The 19,914-nt window shown below is 40.4% G+C and overlaps 1 protein-coding gene across 1 annotated transcript in view; it reads left to right on the top strand.

Annotated features, from left to right (window-relative positions):
- The first annotated feature begins 1,093 nt into the window (after positions 1–1,093).
- The window catches only part of traf4a (tnf receptor-associated factor 4a), a 46,604-nt gene continuing 27,783 nt past the window's right edge, over positions 1,094–19,914 (top strand). The window contains exon 1 of the mRNA XM_074639941.1: positions 1,094–1,738. Coding sequence (XP_074496042.1) covers positions 1,596–1,738 — 143 coding nt within the window. The 5' untranslated portion in view covers positions 1,094–1,595. The remainder of the gene's footprint in view (positions 1,739–19,914) is intronic.

Raw genomic sequence — 19,914 nt, 5'->3', positions numbered from 1 at the left:
ATTTTGAAAATGGGCGTAATTCCCCTTCAAGGAAATGCAATGTTTCTTGTGGCTGCTAATGGATGTCTGGAAACAAAAATATTAAACATCCTTATCATGACTGGGAAGGCTGACTTTAAAATAAAACAAGTCATACATCACCAGCATAAAATTAATAACTAACCTACAGTATTATTATAGGATCTCTCAGTGACAGTTATTCTGCCTCCACAGTCCTCCTTACTCTCACATTAACCACCTTTGTTCATAATGTAATTTCCATACAGCTGTTATCATTTGGTATGATTATTATATATAAATTATATATAATATTACATTACAGCTATATACTGTAGATTAATTGGATTTTTTTTTCTGATAAGAAATCCACTATTTTTCAAAATTCATAGCGTTTTTGAAGTCATTAATCCTTATTTAAGAAGTGTTCACACCTTTTTTCTAAGGACGTGGATCGTCCACATTGTTGTCTTGTGTGATGATGTAATGATGATGTAATCCGGTGGCAATACAGCAGGTGAAAAGATGATCTAAATAATGTGCATGTGCCCTTTTATTTCTACTGTCACAAAATCATGTCCAGATTTTCATATGTTTTTATTTTTATTATTTTTTTAAGTGTAACAATGTAAGTTTTCTTTTCTTTATCATGTTATAAAGGCAACATTTTAACATGAAATACAGTGAGAAATTCATGTTGTGTGTCTGCTCTACCACCAGAGGGCGTCTGTCACCTCTGACTGTGCTGTCTGTGTATTAGGTCAATTGGACATTAACAAAAAATATTTTACTGAAATATTAACAACAAAACCTTCTTCACCTCTGCCTTTTCCTAATTATATGTTTAATATTTCTTATATTATATTATAATATTTCTAGTTTGTGTGTACTTTATATAGGCTTATCTGACAAATAAATAGGCCAATAAATATTAAAACACTTGCATGGAAAACAAACATAAAAAAGCTGCTATTAAAGCTCCTATAAATGGAGCTGATAATGTGGATACAACGGTGTGAACAGAGTGTTTCAGCTCCTTGACTCCTCCTGCTGCTGCTGCTGCTGCTGGAGGAGGAGGAGGAGGAGGAAGAGGAGGAGACTCGGTGCACCTAAACAGACGGAGGGGTTATTCATTGTGCTCAGTCTGTCACTACTGCATCCACCGAGGAGGAGGAGGAGGAGGAGAAGAAAAAGAAGAAGAGGGCCAACACATTAACAAAACGTGCACCACAGAGAGAGAGACGCTTTCTGTGCTCATCTCTGCAGCGTTTTTCCATTGGACTGGTTGTCGGTGTGTCTCTCTTTTGTTACCGGGAGGCTGCACCGGAGGAGGAAGAACCGGGGGAGTGCTCGTCCTCCGTCGGAAGAAGGGACGTGATATGAACCCTCATCGGCTTTAGACAGCAGTGCAGCTAAATAGCCCCGTTTCCAGGGAGGTGGTGGAGGAGGAGAAGGAGGAGGGTTGACAGGAGGAGGAATCAAGAGAGGACATTTATACCTTTTTTTTTTTTTTTTTTTTTTTTTTTAAAACCTTGCAGCAGCTTTGTGAAGGCCGAGATAAAAAAAAAAAAATCCTCCCCACGGAACCTGTAGCAGCGATGCCCGGGTTTGATTACAAGTTTCTGGAGAAGCCAAAGAGACGCTTCCAGTGTCCGCTCTGCAGCAAGGCGATGCGGGAGCCGGTCCAAGTGTCTACCTGTGGACATCGGTTCTGTGACACCTGTCTGCAAGAATTCCTCAGGTACTGTCTGTGTGTGTGTGTTTGTTTGTTTGACAGACAGAGAGAGATCCAACCTCTCTGCAGGAGGCAATACTGGAGACTACTAGGCTAGTTTCGGTCGAGCCACAGTAAATAAAGGATGTGTATAGGTGTGTCCTCACCTTTAATTTGTAGTATTTAATGCCACAGCACAATAATAATGACACATGGGGCCTGGTAAACATGCATGGCCTATATTGGACTCTCCTCCTTTTATAGTTCCAGGTGTTTTTCATCCTCTCCACATATGATTTCAATAATGCATTTATGAGCCTCTTCTGTGTCCACAGAAAAACCGATGGGGAGCTTTTTGTCTTGGATCAGTCATGCAGGTGTTTGTTTTTTTGTAGGACAGGTAGATGATGTTGTCATTGTTCTGCTCAAAGACTACTAGGCTAGTTTCAGTCGAGCTACAGTAAATAAAGGATGTGTATAGGTGTGTCCTCACCTTTTAATTTTGAGTATTTAATGCCACAGCACAATAATCATGACACATGGGGCCTGGTAAACATGGCCTGCAATGGACTATATATATAATGACAACAATAACATTTGCATATACAATTGCAATAACAATGCAATTGCAATAACAATGCACATTTATTTTGCACAATTTAAGACTATACAACATAACAAAAAAATAAATTAATAATATACTAGTGCAGGAAGAGGCAAAAACCCCCCGCTTGGCTTATCTGAAGCCTCCACCTATAGAGACAAGATTAATATCAATAAATAATATGACTACATAATAGTGATAAAGCCACCCCCATGACTGATGATGGGGGAGCTTTTTGTCTTGGATCAGTCATGCAGGTGTTTTTGTTGTTGTTGTAGGACAGGTAGATGATGTTGTCATTGTTCTGCTCAAAGGAGATGTGTTTTTTTGTTGTTGTTGTTGCATCATCTAGGAGTCAAAAAACGAGGCTTGCAATGGTGCAAATTATCAGTTAGTTGTGCTTTTTTTTGCAGATTTTAATAATTACATATTTAGGTTAAAGGGATTTTATGTGTTTCATGTTGTGGTGTTTGTGTCCTGCAGAGGGCCCCTTGCCTCCCCATCCTGTCTGTGTTTTTGCCCCCAGGGGTGGCTGTGTCTGCATGGGGTTGCTGGGTTGAGGATGATGATGAGGATGTGTATGTGTGTGTGTGTGTGTGGGTTGGAGAGTCATGCCCTGAGTCCAGGATTAGACAGATTCCTTCATTGGTGTCAGTCAGGAGGCCACTGAGGGACCTTTCACTCAGAGGTCAGCAGTCTGACATCCCTTTCACCTCCTAATCTGCTCAACATTGAAGTCTGTGTTAAGATTTGAAGAAAGAAAGTCTTTGTTTCATCTTTAGGTGAGCTGCATTGGCCAATAACAGTCACTAACTGTCATGCATACACTACAAGGAAGCTAATAAATAATAGGCTATTATAACCACGATTTACCTGCAAAATCATGAACTTGCATCATCAACTTCTTCTGGAGTAGACAGATTGTATATGGACATGAATAATTTCTCTGTTAAAAGCCTTTATTGAAGTTTCAGAAAGATTAATCATATGTTACATCTCTTTTAACTATAGAATCCAAAGATCTTTAGTTGCACAGCTGAGATCTGTTTTTTTGTCTCTTCAGGCAGATTCAGGAATATTCAGGAGGATGATGTAATTTGGGTGAAGTGGAATATGAGTCCTGTTTTCTTTTGTGCACTACAAACTAGTCTGCAACTAATGATTATTTTCATTATCGATTCACATTTTGATTAATCGATTAGTTCTTTGGCATTTAAAATGTCAGAAAATGGAGAAAAATGCTGATCCATGTTTCCCAAAGCCCAAGATGACGTCCTCAAATGTCTTGTTTTGTCCACAACTCAAAGATATTCAGTTTACTGTCATGGAGGAGTAAAGAAACCAGAAAATATTCACATTTAAGAAGCTGGAATCAGAGAATTTTGACTTTTTTTTCTTAAAAAGTTACTCAAACAATAAGAATAATTGATTTTCAAAATAGTTGATGATTAATTTAATAGTTGACAACTAATCGATTAATCATTGCAGCTCTAAATCTATTCGTTATTTTGTCTATGAAATGTCGGGGAAAAAAACAAAAAAATGTCCAACACAGTTTCCCAGCGCCCAAAGTGACATTTTCAAATGTCTTATTTTCTCCGGCCAACAATCTTAAACTCAAAGATATTCAGTTTACAATCATCTAAAACAGGTAATCTAACAGCAAAGCTAATTGTTTCAGCTCTAGTACAAACTATGATGATTTAGGGGAGTTAATTGTTCATGAAATGACTCAATAACATATTCTGGTATACAGATGATCAAAATTGAATGATTAGTCGATTAATCAATAAGTCACTCAACAGAAAAATAATCAACTAATCGTTTAAAGGTGCCGTGTGTAACATTTAGGCAGAAATGGAATATAATAAGTGTTTTCTTTAGTGTATAATCACCTGATAATAAGAATCGTGGTGTTTTCGTTACCTTAGAATGAGCTTTTTATATCTACATATGGAGCGGGTCCTCTTCACGGAGACGGCCTCAATGTTTCTACAGTAGCCCAGAAGGGACAAAGTCAACACTCTAGATAGGGCCATTCGCGTTTTCATGTCTTTGCGTTTTCGCGTCGGCCACCGTAGTTCTCGTATGCATTTGGCACACGGGACAAGTTTCAGTTGGTTGCAATCTGCAACCTCACCGCTAGATGCTGCCAGATCCTACACACTGCACCTTTAAGTAATTTTGCCAGCAAAAAATGCCCCAAAATGCTGAAAACTTTCTCTTTTTCTCTTTTATATGATTGTTACTGTTGTTTGGACACAACCAGGCATTTGAATACCTCACCTTGGGCTCTGTTAGAGATGGACGTTGTCTCACTATTTTTGGACATTTTATAGACTAAAAGATGAATCGATTAATCAAGAAAAGACAACGAAGGTCTGAAGAATTGATTGTGAAAGTTGTTCTCCGTTTGTGGACTTTTTTGGTAGTAGCCTATTGATTCAAATATGTTCACGTAGCTCTCTTGTATGGGTTTATCGGTTCTTTTGCAAGTTGACAGGCTCAGGCACGGCACAATAATACCAAATACATTCATTCATATGTTATGAATGCAAGTGGATATTCTTTCTTCGCACACAGAGCAACCATACTGATGTTTCTCACGATTTATTGAGTCATATCTAGACGATACAGAAGAGCAGCTCTTGTGTTGCAGATGAACATCAATGTTGACATGTAGCGTGAATCATATCAAGGCCTCGGTGATGTGTTTGGAAAGATAAAGAGAGGAAGACAAAACAGAAACTAGCAGAGCCATTTGCTCAGTTTGGTTTGAGAAACTCTGTGGAGAAGCTAAAGCTCTCAAATATAGTTAAATATAGCATTTTCATTGTTAAAGTCAGTCTTGGAGCTCATAAAACGCTGTGCTTTGTTAGTGTTCTGTGTGAGAGATCAACTCAATCTTTTATTTCAGTTACAAAATTGGCCTTTCTGCTGTAACCAGCGCTGAAAAACATCTTAATATCTCCAGTTTTACTTGATGAAACTTGACGGCACCCTGAGGGAAACTCACAAGCAACTAAAACGTCTTTGTAAACAACACTATCGGGAAAGACGAATATCGAATTTAGTCGTGAAATATCGACTTTTTTATGCTTCATGTGTCAGAAAAACAGTCTGCCAGTTGACAGGAGGGAGGTGGAGGTGTGAATGAATGCTTTCTGAGTACATAAACCGCTGTGTCGTCCTTCTTGAGTCATCGGGAAGCCTCCTCTTGCTTCCTAGACAGCAGCAAATTGCATCTGGTTGAAAAGCAGAAGCTCAGATGAACAAAGCGAGCGAGGGAGGAACGGCGTTCGCTGCTGATCAGTGAGTTTGGCCCGACGCTTTGTCTGCCTCATCCTCCTCGCCTCCGTCTTCTTCGTCCTCCAGTTTACGCTCTTTTCATACTCCCACAGGCTGACTGAAAGTAACTAAAGTTTCCCGACTTATGAAAGTTTTTGTTGAGTAACTGTTTCTGTTTTGGTCGTTCCGTCAGGGATATGAGTCTTACCTGTCTGACCTGTATTGAGATGTAACAGCTGGAGCAACACATGTACACTTTTTATCGAATGAAAACACATGTACACACATGTACAGTTGCACAAATCTGCAATGAGTTCCAAAATACCACTTTCTAATAATGCACCCTTCATAAAGGAGTTATAACTTGTAACTAATGGCTTTATTAATGGATAATACATCATTATAAATGGTTATAAATCATCAAATTCCGAGTTGCCATGTTTTGAAAACTCCCTTTGACTTATTTCTAGAAAACGGCTGCAGAAAATCTGGACCAAAATCCATTTATTTACAACTAATCAACACATTCAACTGTAGATTTTATGATTAAAACTCTTTATTAATGACTTATCAACATTTATAACTACAGACTTCATGATTAAGACTCTTTATTTATGACATATTAACATTTATACGGACAGACTTGATAGTTAAAACCCTTTATTAATGACTTATTATGATTACAACCGTTTATGTTTTTATCATTTTCAAATGGAAAGGAAGAAAACCAGTTGGAGATTTTTCACAACCTGGAAACTCAAAAGTTGTTCCTATGACGGTTATATAACCAATCTATAAAGCATTAGAAAATGACTTATTAACCATTAATAAGGCCATTAGTTACGACCTATTAAACTTTTCCTAAGAGGTGCCATATGAAAACGTGGTACCTCATAATCTTATGTCAGATTGTACATCAGATGGTGCTGCTGAGATGTCTGAACAAGTTGCTTCAATCATTCAGATTTTTCAGAAAATCTAAATGTTTTTGTGTCTTGATGTGAAAGATGACATCGTTTCTCTCAAAGACGTCAACTTGTTTCAGCTGTTGCAGTTTCCCGGTCCATCTCTCAGGTAGAATAAAGCTTAAATAAACATTTCCATCAACAGTGAATGATATTTCAGCAGCTCTCCCAACTTCCCTTACTCTGACAAACTGAAACAAAGCTGCTTTGTCACCTCTTTAATTAACAAAGTGTGCCAGTTGAGGCTACTTTCAGCTCTCTGGGCCGGCAGAGCGCACGCATCTTTTTGTGAGGACAGCTCAGGTTTATTGGGGCTGACAGACAGTGGCTAGCTAATGCTTTCACTCATTGTGCAACTGGGTTGATCCTTTTTGCTGTAATTATTGAAGGCTGTGTATGTGCGTAACATCCAGTCTGGGCTTGCCAACCGGCTCTGCCCACTTTCACCCTGACGGCTCCGTCGCCGTCTCCGGAGCTCGCTGCTCTGTTGCAACAAGACCCACATATATGACATTTCTTCACTGTTAATCATCCTTTCTCAAGACAAATTGTCCTCATTGAGTAACAATATTACCTCATCAGCAACACTTTACTTTAACTCCCCATATTTAGCATTCATAAGCAGTACATACACAAATAATAAATGGTTTATAACACACTTTAATGTAGTTTTAAGCAGATATATAGATATATAGTATATGTTTACTTCTCCGATAAAGACATATTTTATATTATGACAACTGTGTTTTACTATATTGTCATTTATTATCTGTTTATACACCAGCTTTGTGCTTCACAAGAGGAGTTATAGTTAATAAGCCACTAATAAAGAGTTTAAATCATAAAGTTTTTAGTTACAAAATCTAATAAGTCATTAATAATGAGTTTAAACCTTCAAGTCTTTAGTTGTAAATGATAATAAGTCATTAATAAAGAGTTTTAATCATCAAGTCTTTAGTTACAAATGCTAATAAGTCATTAATAAAGGTTATAATAATATAAAATGGGTCTTTAGAAACACTATAATGTGTATGTAAGCAGATATAAGTACATCTCAAGTGTTTATGTGTTGCATTAATGTCAATATCATCATCTCCTATGAAGACATATTTTATATTATTACACACGTTTTACTATATTGTCATTTACTATCTGTTTATACAGCAGACTACAGTTATGATGCTTCTCCATAGGAGGAGTTATAGTTGTTTACATTAATAAACACTTATATCTGCTTACATTATAGTGTGTTATAGTATACATCTTCAGTGTTTATATGCTGCTCATCAGTGCCAAAGTGTTAAAGGGTTAATCCTGTATTTTCACTTTAAGGCTTGTCAAAATAAACTTCCCTGAGAGGCACTCGAGGAAACGCATGAATTGTTCTTATTTTCCCATGTCAGCATGTCGGCGCTGAGAGGAGCTGCTGCTGTGTGCCTTCCTCTGTGTCTATTGGCATGTTGGCATGTGATGCTAATGGGCTGTGTTTGCAGCCCCGGGAGGAATGTTTAAATGCTTCTCAATCCTGGAGGTCTGCCCCAGCTCCCAGGGAGAGTCACGGGGCCAAAAGCAGCCCAGCCCTGCAGCTTTAACACTCACTGCAATCAAATATGAGTCACATGCTTCGACAATTGAGTGTTGTGCTGACCGGGGCAGGCCTTTGTTTTAGCAACACTGCCTCTTTAATAAAGGAGAGTCAACACTTAATGGTATGTAGCACAGTCTCCTTCACTGTGTGTGGGCTAAGTAGCCCTCACACATGCCAGGCCTCACGGCTCATCAGTCCCGGGTCCACTGAGCCACAGTAATGCCATGCAATGTGACAGCGGCGTCTCCGTGGGGATGATGCAGTGCGGTGCCACGGCCTTGCCAGGGGTGTAATTGGTTTGTTCGGCTCGGGAGCTTCTCCTTCCACGCAGTCGTGGAGCGCTGCAACTGCTGACTTAAACCAGAGTCACGAGAAACTCCAAAGTGGGCTAATATGAGAATTTTTTTACACAACTCGATTATTCACTGTCCAAAACCCAGGGGGGAGTTGTTGGTTTTTCTGGGAATTGGCCGTGATTCAGTTTAACTTTGACACATCCTCAGTTTTTTTCTCTCCTCATTGATGTAGGTGATACTCACTCTCCCACGCTTTTATAGTCTGAAAAGCCCTGATGCACAATCGCCAACATCATATGTGCTATAGACTCTTTTACTCTTCTTCCAACAGCATCTGTGTGGGCAGAGTTTAGTGGAAGAAGGACTGATACTACTTCATGATGAGTGACCTCTTTTGAAGAGTTTATAAGGTCTAACTAATGGCTTTAATAAGGGTACATAAATCATCAATCAATCTGGGCTACAACTGACGATTATTTTCACTGTCAGCAAAACTGTTGGGTAGTTTTCCAATGAATCGGTTAACTGTTTAGTCCATAAAATATCAGCATAAGTAAAAATGCAAATCACAATCTCACAAAAAGCCCAAAATTACCTCTTCTTTTGTCCAAAAAAACAATTTAATTCAATTTACATTGATATAACACAGACAAATGCAACAAATGCTCACATTAGAGTAGCCACGATCAAGTATCGTTGCAAGATAAACAACTTAAGCGATTCATTGATTACCAATATTAGTCTATTTGGTGATAATGCAGTTATAAATATTGGTAATCCATTAATGAATACTTGTTCTAATTAGCAATGTTACACATGTTAATAAGTGTTAGATGGGAAGATTGATCAAGTTGTACGGTAAAGGCCTTTAAACACCGGGCGCGTGATGAATAAACAACACGAAAATGCAAACTGCTCGCATGCGAATCTCTCGGGCTTTTATTGTGGAAGGTAAGAACGGGAGGAGTGGATCTGGTCTGCGCTGGCTTTTTCAAGGTTGAAAGGAGTAATGGAGTTTGGCGTCTTGGCTCGGACTATGGCCTCTGTGTTGTTGTTTCATGAATATAGTCTCAACTCAACCCGTTACGCACAACGTAACTGGTTGATGCCTTTTATTCAGGGTGCAAAAGCTCATAAAATCGACCTTGTTTTAAATTTTTTTTTTCTTTTTCACCGCGTACTATTTGCATTCTGTGTGAAAGTATTCATGACAAAAAAACAGTTAAAAAAAGATATGTTGATGTGCAAAAAAAAAATCATACAAAAAAAAGAAATCCTCGTAAACATTTCTCACATTTGAATTTGTGTACAGATTAAATGAAAGAGATGTTAATGAGCTTTAGAGGTGCTGGTAGGTGGAATTTGTGACCTTCATAGAGAGCAATGCTAGCTTTTCTCCCCTGTTTCCAGCCTTTTATGCTGTGCTGTCAATGCTTCATATTGACTGTACAGACATGAGAGTGGCATCAATCTTCTCATCTAACTCTTGGCTAGACAGCAAATAAACGCATTTCCTCAAAATCTACAGAGCTAAAAAAGACACGTGTCCTGTTGGAGGATAAACACCTCTTTCACAACCTAGCAACCCGAAAAGTGATTTAGATTAATAACTGATCTGTAAAGCTTTAGAAAGTGATTTATTAACCATTAAAACACTTTATAAAAGGGTGATTTGTTAGAAAGTAGTACCATAGAAATCAAACTCCGTATCTGAAAGGCGTTTGGCTCCGTCAACATGATGGTAATCAAGGTTATTTCTCTGCTTTTAAACACACGATGAATCCACTTCTGTCCATTGTGCGCGCAGCGGGATGTATAGAGAGGCACTTTGGGGCGTTTTTTAAAGGGGCTAAATGGAGCTGTGTTGCATTGGTGCCCAATGTTGTGTGTTAAGTCTGCCACTTGAGGCAGCTGGGGCTTTGTGTCTCAGTGGGTATCTGTATCTGAATGGGAGCAGTGCCATGGATGGCTGATGAATGACTGTGTGTTCATTACCGTCCCTCGTTCCTCAGTCCCATCACAGAGACATTCACAGTCCCCCGCAGGTGTCCGTAGGCTGCGCGGGGCATCCTGGGTCCAGATCCGGAGAGTTTAGGGGTCGGGGTGTGGGGGGGGACTCTGCTGTCCCATCCTGTCTCTGACGACAACGGTGGTCAGTGAGCTGCACACAGAGAGATGTTGTGTTTGGCTGAGTGAAAGCCCTCAGGCCTCCGCTCTGCACTTCGGGGTCTTTGAAGGCCTCTCTTAGAGCTGTGCACTGAGGCTGCTGTCAGCTGATGTACTCGGGGTGACAGAGCTGGAAACAGCCCAGTAAACTTTAACACATCAATGCATAGAAGGAGCCGCTCACTCGTGGGAAGAGATACAGCAGCATTTGTCTGGGGAAAAGAACAGTCAGTAACTCTATACTCTGCCTTAATGGACCTATACACCTGTAAAGTCAAGAGGCAAACACCAGCTGCTGGGAAGTTGTTTGTGCCTCCCACTCGTTTCTCTTATTGTAGCGACTGGATGTTCCTTGAACTTTACACGTCATCATGGACTTTGAAACTAATGATTATATGAGAAGATCTTTAAAGTTTAACATGGACATTTACTTCCTGCTGCTTCGAACTCATCACCTCCTGAATTAGAAATTGAGCTCCTGAAGCAAAGCACGTTCACATTGAGCCTGTCTGTTATTCAAAATATGGACTATGACTCATAGACTTTGGTCCAGTTTAGGCATTAAGAGCACCAGCTGGAGCTAACAGTTATTTTCAATACTTATTTATCTGCCAATTACTGTATTTTCTTCATCAATTTTGTCTATAGAATAGTTTAAAATGACTATTATTATTGTTTTTATTGTCTAAAACCCAAAGATATTCGGTATACAATGGTGTAAAACAAAGAAAAGCAACAAATCATCACATTTGAGACACTAGAACCAGTGAATAGTTGACATTTTTTCTTTAAAACAAATGACCAAAATGATTCAATGGCGTTCTAAAAAGTTAAAAAATGTTGTGTCAGCTCAAGAATGAACAGTGACGCGCCATTTAAGTCACTGCACTCAAGCTGAAAATGAAAGCCTGAGAATGAAATCCAAACAAACAACAGGAAACGACCCTAAATCACAGCGTTTCATGAGTGTGAGGAAATGGATGTTGACATCGGATAGGCGGCAATTACCCATGTTTAGAAAAAAGAACTCAAACTGCACTTTTTGACCCACGACGCGGTTTAAAATGAGTGAACTCTCACTTTGTGTAAACACCACTGAATGTAGATTATTACACAGTCCAATAACACCATGCTGGATGACATGTGAGCCCATGTGATGGTTTGTTTACATGCTCTGATTCGCCTGTAAACTTTCCCACCGTGGTTTGAAGTTAAGAAAACGAACAGCAGAATAAGAATTGCTTCTTTGATGGACGTTTTGCAAAGGAAACTTGCTCAACTTAATACCCCTACTCTTGTCAGTTGAAGCGTTTCCACACAGACAGACAGACAGATAGATGTTGGCCGGCCTGTTTCAGGATAAGGTAATTCGCGGCGAGTCTCCCGGGAGGAAGCGGAGAGGCTTTAGAGATGCAGCTGTGACGATGACATCGCTGGGAGAAAGTGCCCCGACCATTTCACACAGCTGCAGAGGTCCAGAGAAGATGATATTGTGAGACTCGTATTGTGACAGCTGTTTGAATGTAAAGAAACAAGAGCGAGGCGCTCGTGACTCTCAGAAGACGAAGGGGCGCTTAAACTTCTTAGGTGGATTTTCTCGCTGAGATGTTTTGGCCTCTCGTTGCGACGGGGCGGCTCTCCGTGCGTCACTTTCAGGTCGTCCGTCTGCTGCGAGGGAGCTTATTAGTGACAGCCAGTTCAAGCATAAGTCATCGCTTTTGAAAGACCCCTGAAAGTGGCTGATTTTATTTGAATCCCAAGCAAAACAGTTCAGCCTCAGACAGGAATACATCCTAAATCCTCTAAGCGTCTAGTTGACTTCCACATGAACCGTGACTGTCCAAATCAAGTGGCCACACATTGTGTCTTTTTTCCCGACTTTGCGGTTCGAGAATGATGTGAGAGTTTTTAGACGAAAGGCAATTTGTGGTTTACAGAAAGTGTTGAAGCCGTGACTCAACCTCCACACACCTGAATCACTCGCAGAGAACAACCCCAAATTACAGCAATTACTAGTTTGACTTCATGTTACAGGGTTGGTGTGGAGTGGATCGGTTTGTGAATGAGATATTGAGCTTTGGGCTTTTGTTGTTGAGTTTAGCAAAAAAACATGTACAAGTATATTTGGTAAGAAGTTTAAACTTTGGGTTTTCAGGATGAGGATGTGAGACTTTATTTTACACATTTCAAATTACAAAGGTGGTTTACGTAAAGGAAATTCATGGTTTGATACAACTTTGGCATTATTGTAGTAGCTTTGGCTATCATTTCTACTGCTTATGATGACATTATACTCACTCAAGTTGGTTGCTGAGATCTGGGAACATGGCTGCATCGCTAAAAATAAGTTTGATGGGGCAAATTATTAGCCAGATTATCTAAACCACTTTATCTAGAGGGAAGTCTAGACCTAAGAAAATTAGTCAATTAATAGGTTAGTTGGTGGACAGTAGCACAAGAAGAGAAGAGTTAACAAGTCAGCGACATTACTTTGTTAAAGGGATAGTACAGGTGTTTTGAAGTGGGGTTGTATGAGGTTCTTATCCATAGTCAGTGTATTACCTACAGTAGATGATCGTTGGCACGCCCCCAGTTTGGAGAAACAGGAGATACCGCACGGGAAAAAAAGCAATGTACGGCTGTGGACGGGGCCGGCAGTAAAATGTATTTTAGCCTCCTAAATGAAAGGCCCATCTAAAAAAATTCAATACCAGTTTGTGTACGCTATATTTAGAATACTTTTTCCGGTTTACCTTGCCGTCAGACAGAACCTTTCCGACGGGGAACTGAATCTGTTTTATCTACAGTATCTACTGTATGCTCTTGCCAAAGCCACCAGACTCCATTGGAAAAAAACTGCAATTTTACCTCATAAACACGGGGGGTTGCTGGTCTACTGCTGCATCAATCGGTCAGTTTGTTTGTGTTATTGTGTGACTTTGGTGAATCCAAACTAACCAAAGTCACACAATAATACAAACAAACGAACTGATCAAGGCAGCAGGAGACCAGCAACTCTACCGTGTTCTGCGAGGTAAAATTACTGTATTTTTCAATGGAGTCTGGTTGCTTTGGTGAGAGCATAGATAACGACTTAAACTGATATAGATTGTTTTTGGGTGAGTCTGTCTTTTTGGTGGCTAAAATACATTTTGCTGCCGGCCCCGTCCACAGCAGTAGGCTACATTACTTTGCTCCGCTGCGGTAACTCTTGTCTGCTCTCCAAGCTGGGGGCGTGTAGACTGTCTCTATAAAGTTTGCTATCATTAGCGATGATTAGCCATTAACAAGTTGCCTGTCACAGTAGACCACGTAAAGATTGTATCAACAAAACTGTATTGAATTGAGCAATTAAGCAAGGGAGTATTTTTATTGCTTATGAATTCAACTTTTCATTTGTAGGAGGAAGAATGTGTTATTTCTTCTTTCAAAAGTAACATAGCCTCAGTTTGAGTCATCTTTTAAGCAGAAGTGCAAAAACTGGCTCTGACTTCTCAAATGTGAATATTTTGTGTTTTTGTTTTATTTTTTTAGATTTTAGTCTGAGAAAACAGGGAATTTAAGATATCTGTTGATGTTTACAACGGACAGTTTGGGTAATAATCAAACCGTATGCTTTGTTTTGTCTTCCAAATAAGTAGAACTATCCATGCGATTCGTCTTTGACCTGTCACTCGTGATTAGATTTATATTAATATCCCTGAATCAAATGACACTAAATGAGCAGCAGCAGCAGTTATGAATGAAGCCGACCCGTGAGAGCGAGTTATAGACATGCCTCAACTTGCCCTCCTCTTATACGAGGACCTTTAAAATGAATCTCCCAGCCTTTTGGGGCCAAACAAAGACCGAAAACATTCCAGCTATGCAGTGGAGCACCTTGCTCCTCACACAGCGAGCATGCTGGGACCGAGCCGCTAGACCCAGCCCTGCTGCTGCTGGACCGCAGCCAGTTGGCCCAGATCTGGGAAGCATGGCTAGTGCTTACACGTGCCCGGGTATGCATGCTATGTGAAGCAGCTTAGATAAGGGTATGTTTATCATAACACGTACATGCTTGCTGTCTGTTCCCACAAAATCCTGTGAGCCCCTCCGGAAGGTTTAGTGGTCGGGGTGTTAAACTGCAGATATTTGAAGGTCTGAGGCACACAGTTCAAAATCATTTCAGTGCTCAATCTGGCTTCATCTGCGCTCTGCTCACTATCGTACTAAAATTGACGACCCCCCCCCCACACACACACACACACACCCTCTCCAATCTGTTAGTCTTGTGCCCAGGTCACTGAACCAGCTAGAGAGCCGACAGTGTGAATATATGCACACAGCAACACACACACATGTTCAAGCTCCCACAGAAATGATTCCAGCAGGATGCTTTTTTTTTGTTTTGCCCGATTTGCGTAAAAAATGTGTGCATAACTGAATTTCCTAAACAGGGTGTAAACGAGTCAGAAACCCTAAGTTGATTAGTTGATTTAACAGAAAATTAATTAGCAGCTATTTTGATTATCAATTAATCATTTTTTAAGCCTTTTTAAGCCAATATACCAAAACATTCCCTCGTTTCAGCTCCTGAATTGTGAGGCTTTCTTGCTTTTTTGTCTTATGTGACTGTCAATTGTATGTCTTTTGGTTTTGGTGTTTGTTGGTCATACAAAACAAGCTATTTGAAATCAGGACTTTTTATAATATAATTTCTTTCTGACATGTTATAGATCAAATGATTAATTGGTTAATTGAGAAAATAACTGGCTGATTCATTAGATTAATAAAATAATGAAAATAATTGCAAGTACCACTCGCACTTATATAGAAAATGAAATCAGGAAATGACTGACGCAGCAAGTTCTTGAGTTCATTTCTCTTGAATTTGAGTCAAACTGATGATTGTAATGGAAGTAATGTCATGTTATTATTCATATAGGGAGTGAAGCTTACACATACTTATAGGGAACTTGTCCACCATCTAGCATAGAGTGAGAAACATACTTTAATGCAACTTTTTAGTTTTTTAAATGCACAAATTCGGGTTGTCAGTCGATTCAAATATTGAATCGAGATTAATCGCAAATGAATCGCACATTTGTTAAACATTTACCTTAAAGGGACAGCTGTCAGTGTGTCAGTGTGCTGACTTAACTATGACTTGCCCCAAACTGCATGTGATTATCATAAAGTGGGTATGTCTGTAAAGGGGAGACTTGTGGGTACCCATAGAACCCATTTTCATTCACATATCTTGAGGTCAAAGGTCAAGGGACCCCTTTTGAAAATGGCCATGACAGTTTTTCCTCACCAAAATGTAGCGTGAGTTTGGAGTGTTATTTAGCCTCTTTCTTGACAAGCTAGTAAGACATGGATTCCTTGCAAGTTGTGTTAACACGTTAAATAAATTAGTGCCGTTAAAACAAATTTGCGTTAACACGTTAACTTTGACAGCCCTAGTTATTACGAATGTAGGAAGTGAAGCTTGCATAGAGTGAGAAAGGTGCTTTAATGCATTTTGAATGCATAAATATGCAGCATATTCTAGTTTATCTTAAACACCCTGATCTTGTGATGCTCTGGCAGAGGTCTTATTTGCATTAGAGAGTTGTCTTCTTTACCATCAGGCTGCTTAGTGACCGCTGCGGTGGTTGCCGAGCGGACGGGCCGGCATGTGAGGAATCTGAGTCTGAGGTCTGAAAGGAGAGCAGCTGGGAGCGGAGCGGAGAGCGCGGGGAAGTGGGCGTCTCGCTGCAGAGGCACCTGTCCTCAGTGAAAGGCTCCTCTGTGGAGCTGAACAGGTGTCGGCAGAGCAGTTAAGCCCTTCACTTGAAGCGAACACACTCTTGAATTATAGTCATTTATCCACAGGGGCCCCGTCAATGTTAAGGTCATTGCCCAGTTGCCCCCTCGGCCTTTCCGCTTCCTTCCTGCCAAAGTCTCTTCCTCCTTCCTCTCATCAGCTGGGCTGTTTACTGTGGTGGTCCTTTAACCAAACAGCTCAATGACTCCGTCAAGTACACTAACTCCCTTGTGTTGTGTCTCGCAGCTCATTCTCACATATGTCAACACGTTAATGCTCTGAACCCCCTTCTTCCTCCCTCTCGGCACAAGCCAACTATTGATCCCATGAAAGGGCCGCGCAGGAAGCCGCTCTGTCAGGTGCACGTCCAGATGGATCATTCAGTCGACTCGTTCGGGGTGAAGGAGCTTGTTTTCTAGACTTTCTCAGCTCAGCAGCCGTGGAAATTTGCATGGGATTGGCTGATTGTGGTGATGGGACACCTCACTTGGCATCTAATTATTGTTTTTGTTATTGATTAATCTGTTAATGACTCTCGATGAATCTGTTTGGTCAATAAAATGTCAGAAAATACAAAAAAAAGGCAATTTTCAATCTTCAAATTGCTCTTTTTGTCCGACAAACAGATCCAAACCAAAAGTAATCTATCTACTATCACAGAAGGCAGAAGAAAAAAGCAGAAAATATTCTCAATTTAGGAGCTGGAGCCGGTAAATATTTGCCATTTTTATTTAGAAATTATCACTTAATTATTCAAAAAACAATGCAAAACATCTGCTTGATTGCAGTCCTTCAGGAACATATCTGCAAAGAAACTGTAAATAAATAAACAACTGGTTCTCTTAAAGCATTTCATATAATTTAGCTGACAAAAGATTTCAAAATTGCATTGTCCTCTCTGTGATTTATTCTTACGACATCTCTATTTGTCGCTAATTCCTCTTTTTTGTTTTGCCCCCCCCCCCTCGCTCCTTTATGCGCTGATTGAAAAATCTTGTCATTTATCTCATTGTTGCTCCCGGCAACAGGGGCAGGTTGAAGAATTCATGCTAGACGAACAATGCAGCCGAGGCGTTTTTGAAACAAAGGAGGCGATTTGACGTCAGCACCTCGCCTCGCTGAACAAAGAAATTGCATCCAACGAAAGCAGAGAAGTGGACAACTGCAGGAGGCGCAGCTCAGAGCTGGCTCGCAGTCAGTCAGAGGAGGGCATCGTGTACTGTACAGGCCGAGGGTGGGCGGGTTTCTGTATTGCTTTAACCTATGTGCTCTTCACAGATCCAGACTGGTAGGGGAGAACAGGAGCCACAGCATGTCTGAGATCATAGCAGCTGATAATCGGAGCAGCGAGCAGCGATTGTTTATTTTTTGTGAATTAGTGCATTGTGTCTGTGTGTGCTCACTGTCTGCCAACTGCTCCCTCACACACACACACACACCTAAAACACCCTCACCTTCCCTCCCAGTTACCATGGACACAAAAGCACAGGACCTAAAATTGTCACTGCCACTGATGTGCACACCTCACAGCCTCGAATCAGCTAACTGACAAATCAGGAAAAGGAGCTCTTTTTTTCGCTCGCAGTTCAATGGGAATGCAAATTAGTCCGAAGCGGAAATTCACATTATATAACGTTGTTTTCTTTTTGGATATCTGAGAGGCGTCAATTTGACTCGTTTTTGAAGGTGAGCAGCAGCATCGAGGAGGAAAGAAGGCTGGGAGGGGAAAAAGTTAGCAGTTTTTCTGCCTGAGAGGAACACAAGTGACTCGTGACACATCAGACTCATGGCTGTGCTTCCCGCACTCTACAGTGATAACGGTGAATCACAGTGAGGCAGGTCACAGACTTTGACAAGGGGAAATCCACATCATTATCCCATCTCCATTCTGCCTTCAGTTCGCCGTGACCCGGCAAAGTTCAAGTGGTGCAAAAACTAATGCGCGTATCGGTTTCACAACTTCTAAAACAAACAATCAATGAGTCATTGTTTCGACACATGAGAAACATTTTTACTCCTAGTGATCCTGTAGGATTGGACTCCTCCACCTCGAGCTAATTAATGAATGTGTCACAGAGGGCATTGCACATTTTTCTCCTTCTTGTGGGATCGGACTAAAATAACTCCCACAGTAAAGCTGATAATGGTTTAACCACACCTGCTATCTCGCGCTCACATAGCAGGTCAGCTGGAGATGTGTGTTTGTGTGGAGTGGAGTACTTATCTATGAAGGACAGGAAAGAAAAGAGAGCGCTGGTTAATGACTGCAGAGCTGCTCTTTTTGGTGTTACCAGCAGTTTTATTGTAGTTTGTGTTCAAAGCACCGAACCAGAGCATCACATAGGCAGTGACCCACTGCAAAGAAAGAAATAGTGGAGAGTTACATACAGAGCAGACACAAGTCAAGTTTGCGTCCAAATGTTGCGCAAATTTTATCCAAATTTACAGAGACTCAGCAAAAGAAAATGAAAATTAATACACGTTTCCATTCACTATACTGTTATGCAAATATTAGGAGTTGGGCACATCGGGATAAACAGCTGTTGGTGATAATTCTCCAGTTGGGTGCCATTAAAACGGTTGTGTCTAGAAGGTAACCCTTAAATTGCGAAAAACTTGAAAAGACTCTTGCGAGACTATCTTAACCATCTCGCAAGAGTTTCGCAATTTGTGTGTTACCTTCAAGACACAACCCCATTAAACCACTGCAGAAGAAGAAGGTGCAATGAGATGGGTCGGACCTAAATTGATAGAAAACTGAGTGGAAAACATGATGGAAATACAGCATTTTATGTTTGTTTCATGTATTAATTGGTCCACGCAGATCTGATGTTTTTGTCTGTCGGCTTTTTTCGTCTCTTCAGGGAACATTTTAGTCTTCATGTTTCACGTACGACATGATTTATTCGTGTATGCATGTATGTATGTACAGTATTTATGTATGTATGTTTCCATTGCACTTTGTCGCATTTTATTTTTATTGATACACCAACTTTTCTACCTCAGACAAGCGTAAAACTTTTTTGCAATATTTCGACTTTTTTTTTTTTTTTTAAAGGAACAGTGTTTTGGATCTGGTGGTATCTAGCGGTGAGGTTGCAAATTACAACTTCTCCAGTGTGCCAAGCATGTATGATTGCTACGGTGGCCGATGCAAAAACGTGAATGGCCCTCTCTAGAGCCAGTTGTTGAAAGAGTAGCGTAGGTTATTTGGAGCAGACGTGGGAAGTGAGTGGTGAAGCAAGAGAGAGAGAGAGAGAGCGGCGATGACGGGAGCGAGTAACGATATTGACATCGGCCCAAGCAGGAAAAGTTAAGAGTGTTTGGTTTGTCCGTTCTGGGCTACTGTAGAAACATGTCGGTGCAACATCGCGGACTACGTGGAGAGGAGACCTGCTCCCTATGTAGATATAAACGGCTCATTCTAAGGTAACGAAAACACAATGATTCTTATTTTCAGGTGATGATACACTAAAGAAAACATACTTATGAATATAATATTCCAATT

The sequence above is a fragment of the Sebastes fasciatus genome, chromosome 7, assembly GCF_043250625.1.
Source record: "Sebastes fasciatus isolate fSebFas1 chromosome 7, fSebFas1.pri, whole genome shotgun sequence".
Taxonomy (NCBI): domain Eukaryota; kingdom Metazoa; phylum Chordata; class Actinopteri; order Perciformes; family Sebastidae; genus Sebastes; species Sebastes fasciatus.
The sequence above is the reverse complement of the archived record's forward strand: the minus strand, read 5'-3'. Positions and strand labels throughout refer to the sequence as shown.